The following is a 5,736-nucleotide window of genomic DNA, read 5'->3' on the forward strand; positions in this document are numbered from 1 at the left end:
TGAATGAGTTTATGGTAAGTGGTATTCTTTTCTTTTTTTTTTTTTTTAGAATTTTCAATGGTTTATTTAACTTCACAGTGGTCTTTATGTGTTGACGTGCAACAACCCAGAAGTGATGAACAACTGTAGCCTAATACAATTATTTCTACACTTCATCTTGGCAAATCGGCAAAGAATTCTATTACAAAAGCGGGACAAGGCTGTGTACAGTGCACCTTAAGAAAACCCTGTGTTGGACGTGATTGGCAAAGACATTATTCTATCCTTGGTACCCTGCCGTTCCGGGATTACAGTGACGTCACGCTGATACCCTTGCATGGATGAATGCTAAAGAACTATAGAGCCACAAATAATAGCACAAGCAGAGTCCATATCTTGCAAGTCTTACGTTATCCTTTAAGCCTCCTTCAGCTAACACAACAACAATTTTTTTTTTGCGCTTAATGACGCTTAATTTCATTTCTTATCGGGTCCTTGGGGGGGATTATTCATTCATATAAAACAATCTTCAGCTGGTGCCAGCCTGAAGTCTCCCTCCTATGAGTGAAGTCATCTATTATTGAGCGAAAGGCCGTGCGTGGAAATGTGTGGAAGACGGTGGATTTGAAGTAGAATTGGTTGCAATCGATCAAGGGTGAAGAATATTGCTGATGGTAACAAAAGAAGCAGCTATGTCTTTCTCGCAATTTGGATATCCTTACAATGCAACTTCACAGGTAAGATGCTGTTTTAATTCCTCCTTTTAACTTTTGTGTACACACGCATGTGCTTTTGGGGCATATTTTCTTTTATTTCACTTGTCAGAACACTTTTCTCGAATGACGAAAATGTATACACTAGTGCCTGCTATGGCAGTATTGACAGCTATTTTTTTTTCTTGTAATGCTTTTGTTGTTTAACCAAATATCGATATACACCCACTCGTGTCCAATTACACTGAATTATGAATGAACTCACGTGTTTTTTCTGATGACAATAGAGATGAATGTCACCTATTGCACACTACGAGGTGTAACTGGGCTGTTACGCACGCTGTACACATTCTAAACATATTTCAATTACTGCGACGTGTTGTACGTCTGACAACTTTGATCAAGTTTTAAAAGCTTCCAACACGATCTAAGTGGTGCATTTACATTTTTAGATGATTTCATTGTCCTATTATCGACTCAGTGTCAAGTTTAAAGAAGTTAAAGTCGATGAGGGGACAGAAGTTACTCTGCAGGCAAAGTTGTCATCCAACTTTTATCTCGACCTGATCTATTAACTTTCTATAGGTTATTAAATCAATACATATGTACACACAGATATTCAAAAGGTGTGATGGACTACTTTATATTTATTCAACTTCAGACTTTTCTTCTCCCGTCAAGAGATATTAAGTTGAAGTCGATTATAAGCTGGACCTGGTCACATTTACGCACGAACATTGCGCACAGTTATGTGCAGTAAATGCAATAAATGCACACATACTGTACTTCACTTAGTGTTAAATTTCAATTTTTATTGAAACAGAAAAAGTACAGTTTGAAGTGTGTCGCTTATTGCAGTTCTCGCAACAACTTTCTCACATTCCAGGAATTCTTTGAAAAGTGACTTACCTAAACAAAGCAGTTGACAAGTTCAAATAATGACAACTGATTTATGATCACAGACAACTGAATGCATGTCCAGGAAAAAAAAGGCTTTTATGGACTGAAGACTGAAGTACTCACACAGACAGATATCTGTTCTCAGTGCAACACCTTCAGTCACATACAGCTGTCACAAGCATCCAGATAAGAGCTGAACCAGCCAATGACCGTGTCTATCCACGATTCTCTTCATGCAGTTTTTCGTGTCGGCAAACCCCAGTACGACTTGCTGCGATTCGATTTCCAGGTCTGTCTCTGACGGGACAGGCGGATCCCAGACCGCCGCCGCCGCTGCCGCCGCCGCTGCTTCCTTCTGCTGCCCATCCTACGAGAACCGGCTCCTGGCGAGCAGCCGAACGGAGCTGAACGCAGCGCTGGGCATGTACAGCTCCCCTTACGCCGCAGCGGCTGCCGCCAGCCAGAACTACGCCAACTACTTCCCCTACAGCACCGATCCATCCGCTATCTACTCCAGTCTGGTGGGCTCACTTCAGCCTCATTTGATGCAAAAGGGGGGAGGGGGGCTCAGGCAGATCGATTAACTGGGTTTTGTTTATCAATTTATATCACACTGCAAATATTTGCATGTCGATAGGTCATCTAATGTAGCATCCACTCTTATCTTCATCTCCTCTAAAACAACCATAAAAGTGTTCATACTGCAAAGAAATATCCCCCTTTAGCAATATTTAATTACAAAAATTTAAATGAATTTGCATTTTCCATTGTGAGTAACTAAATGTAACTCCAAAAAGTTAGATTTTGTAGTGAATAAAAATAACTGAAATGTCCTGCTTGTTTACTGCTCACTTGGCAGGTGGAAGTTTCTTTTATTCTTCTTCCTTTCTTTTAAAATGACAAATTCCAGCTTAAATTTAATCTTCACAAAACTGCACCAGTGACAGTCATAAATTCTATTCAAAAATACATTCACTAAGTGAAAAAAAAAAAAAGATCATGTTCAGTTTAAAAGCCTGTGTTTAACTTAAAATGGATAAAACAAAGCTTAATTTTTTGCATGTTATTCAATTGCTTTGTGTGATTTAGCGGATAAAAATCTAATTTCGTATGTTTTCAGAAAATCATTAAAAATAAATGTTTTAAATCAATGTTGCAAAGCTCAAACAACTCCTTTTTTTCTTTTGCAGAATCCCCAGTATGACATTAAGGACAGCACAGGCACTTTACACTCTGGCATCACTCAGACCGCTGCATACTATCCTTATGATCATTCCCTGGGCCAGTATCAGTACGACAGGTAAGATTCACATTTACTTTTGTCCACTGGGCTCAATATGAGTGCAAGACAACCTGACAAAAAGCATCCTACCAGTGATTATCAAAAAAAAAAAAAACAGCCATCCACTAGGAGAAGACGCCACAGTCAGAACAAAGGTCATGCTGTAACTCCATCCTGATACTTGAAGTGGATATAACACAAACAGCAGAGAGTGTAGGGTGTCTGAGGGGGCAGTTTATGTTATCCTTCACTAACAGCATTAATGACCAGTGGCTTTGTATATGTGTGCTTGTGTGTGGTCCCTTCCAGGTATGGGACAGTAGACTTTAATGGCACAGCCAGAAGAAAGAACGCAACCCGTGAAACCACCAGCACCCTGAAAACATGGTTGTATGAGCACCGCAAGAACCCCTACCCTACTAAGGGAGAGAAGATAATGCTGGCAATCATCACCAAAATGACCCTCACCCAAGTGTCCACCTGGTTCGCCAACGCCAGGAGGAGGCTAAAGAAGGAGAACAAGATGACCTGGTCACCAAAGAATAAGGCCGGTGATGACAGGAAGGACGACCTTAACAAGAGCGACCAGGACTGTGTCACCAAAGGTAATCACTCATAAATAGGGTTACTTTCAGCTACTTACAAGTGTCAGTGGTGTCAACTTCCTATTTTTTTTGTATGTATATTAAGATTCTAGTGATTGCAAGGAGGAAAAGGAGTTACATCTGAGCGACCTGGAGGACATCGATGATGACGAATGTGACAAACTGGACAGTGACTGTGAAAAGGTGGCTGGAGATGAGCAGGATCTCCAGAGGGCCATGTCGGTATCCCAAGCCCCTCAAAAGAGAGACTGTGGCTCTGAATTGCACCTGAGTTTAACTAACAGTTTCCACACGTTCCCCTGCGCCATCAAAAATGTGACCACCCTCCCTCCTCTTCCATCTGACTTCCTGGATCCTGTAGTATCCAAGGCAACGTCCTCGTCTGGCCCAACAGGGACGGTATCCCTGTCTCACTTTGAGTCTTCGGATAAACCGCGGATTTGGTCTCTGGCTCGTACGGCGGCATCAGGGGTTATACTGAGCCCTCAGCAGCAAGGCTCGGAGTTGAGGACGGGCAACTCAGCCTGCCAGCTCGAGAGCACCAGGCTTCCTGGAGCTCCTACTGGACAGTGTGCAGGGATGAGAGGCCTTCACGAGTCTAGTGGTGTCACCAATGCTGAGAACTCCTTCCCTGAGAGCTCATCATTGCACTCTAAAGTCTATGGCACCGGTAGCTATAGTCACAAGGGCATCCAACTGCACTGTTCATCCTATGCTGCACTGCCAGACACATATCAATACTCCACTATTGAAGGTATGACATCTTTTACCTGCTATGCATCATACTATAAAGAAAAAAAAACTTTTATTCATTCATGTAAAAGTTTTTTGCTCATATAAAAGCAGTTCCCTTGAATGACACTATTTTGTGCATCTGTTTCAGTCATAATGCATTTTTCTATATATTGTTGGTTTTGTCAGAAAGAAATATTTTACCTTGAATTGCATGAACCTGCACGTCAGAAAACTTTCTCAGACATGCCTTTTATTTGGATGTGCAGGGTTCTCTGGTGACAAAGCAGAGACACAGTCATCTGACCTCAGTGAAGCCTGTGGGACCTTACAGGATGACAAGGTCACTGCATTCAGACCAGTGATGAAGAGGTGAAGCAGGTGAGAGTCTGCACTGACCTGGAAAAAAAAAAAAGAAAAAAAAAGAAAAAAAGTCATGACAGGCACACAAATCCATAACCACACACCATCCTGTCACAGATAAAAACTCACACAGACAAAACACACTCACTCATGGCTTCTGTCAACTATTTTTTTTTTTTTTGCAAAATTTCTGCAGCATTTTGATACAGATATATTGATTTAAAAAAAACAAAACAAAACACCAATATACATCAGCTCGTATAAATGCAGTTCTTTTCTTTTTTTTTTTTTTTTAAATAAGATAACCTAATGTTTACTTCTACTTTTGATTTTTCTAGATTGTTTCAAAATGTACCACAAAGAATAATGGGACATTTATTATGCACTAAAGGACCCACTGACCGAGTAGCGACCTCAGAACGACACACTGGAGCTACCTGCTGCTGCTGCAGAGAGGGGACGGTCAAACTGTGGATGTGGCTATCATTTTGCACAACATTGTTTTTATCGTGTTAAAGACTTTATGCAAAAATTCTAGATGCAAAGGTATGAGAATGGCCAGTTAAAATGGGCCGAATTTGTGTATGGCAATCGTGTAGTGTAGCAAACCTATTTATTATTTATATGTATTTATTATTTGGGTATTCGTCTCTGTGTTGATTTAATGTGTTTATTGGTTGGATTCGTACTTCCTTTAAATATTTTGTTACATGTTGCGTTTTACTGTGGCTTCGTATTTTTGCCTGATGTAAAAGAGAAATTCTTGTCAGACATAAAGTTGTTAAAAATGACTGGATCCTCCGTGTTTACGCGCGGACCTGGAGATCTTAGTCATTGTGCTGAATTGTGAACTTATTCTGTGTTTGCCATTAATGACATTTTTTCTAAAAATACATTGTTTTTTCCAGGAGTTTTTCGTGTTCTGTGTCATTGCTATTTATAGAGCTGAACTTGCAATCGGCCAATTAAAACAGTTGAGGATGTGCATTTGATCAAAGTTGATCATCTTGATGACTGGAAGCAGAAAGCCGCAGCGCTGATGGAAGGTCATAATTCGGGAGGAGGACGTGAGTGAAATACACAAGTTGTGGAATAAAGGGGACACCGTCTCTTTATTGTCAGGATCTAATCAGAAGTGGCATCAAACACTTTGTTACTGTTC

The 5,736-nt window shown here is 40.6% G+C and overlaps 1 protein-coding gene across 2 annotated transcripts; it reads left to right on the top strand.

Moving 5' to 3' along the window:
* Nucleotides 1-270: 270 nt before the first annotated feature.
* irx6a (iroquois homeobox 6a) lies at nt 271-5,484 on the top strand. 2 transcript variants are annotated; one of them, XM_030130989.1, is made up of 7 exons: nt 271-716; nt 1,832-2,113; nt 2,783-2,892; nt 3,184-3,479; nt 3,565-4,233; nt 4,481-4,592; nt 4,913-5,484. In XM_030130989.1, the coding sequence occupies exons 1-6, from the start codon at nt 651-653 to the stop codon at nt 4,585-4,587; spliced, it is 1,530 nt and encodes a 509-aa protein (XP_029986849.1). In that variant the 5' UTR covers nt 271-650; the 3' UTR covers nt 4,588-4,592; nt 4,913-5,484. The 2 variants fall into 2 exon arrangements, with proteins under 2 accessions (XP_029986849.1, XP_029986850.1); XM_030130990.1 differs by having other exon boundaries at nt 272-716; nt 1,882-2,113.
* The last annotated feature ends 252 nt before the right edge of the window (nt 5,485-5,736 follow it).

Source organism: Sphaeramia orbicularis, chromosome 3 (assembly GCF_902148855.1).
Source record: "Sphaeramia orbicularis chromosome 3, fSphaOr1.1, whole genome shotgun sequence".
Taxonomy (NCBI): domain Eukaryota; kingdom Metazoa; phylum Chordata; class Actinopteri; order Kurtiformes; family Apogonidae; genus Sphaeramia; species Sphaeramia orbicularis.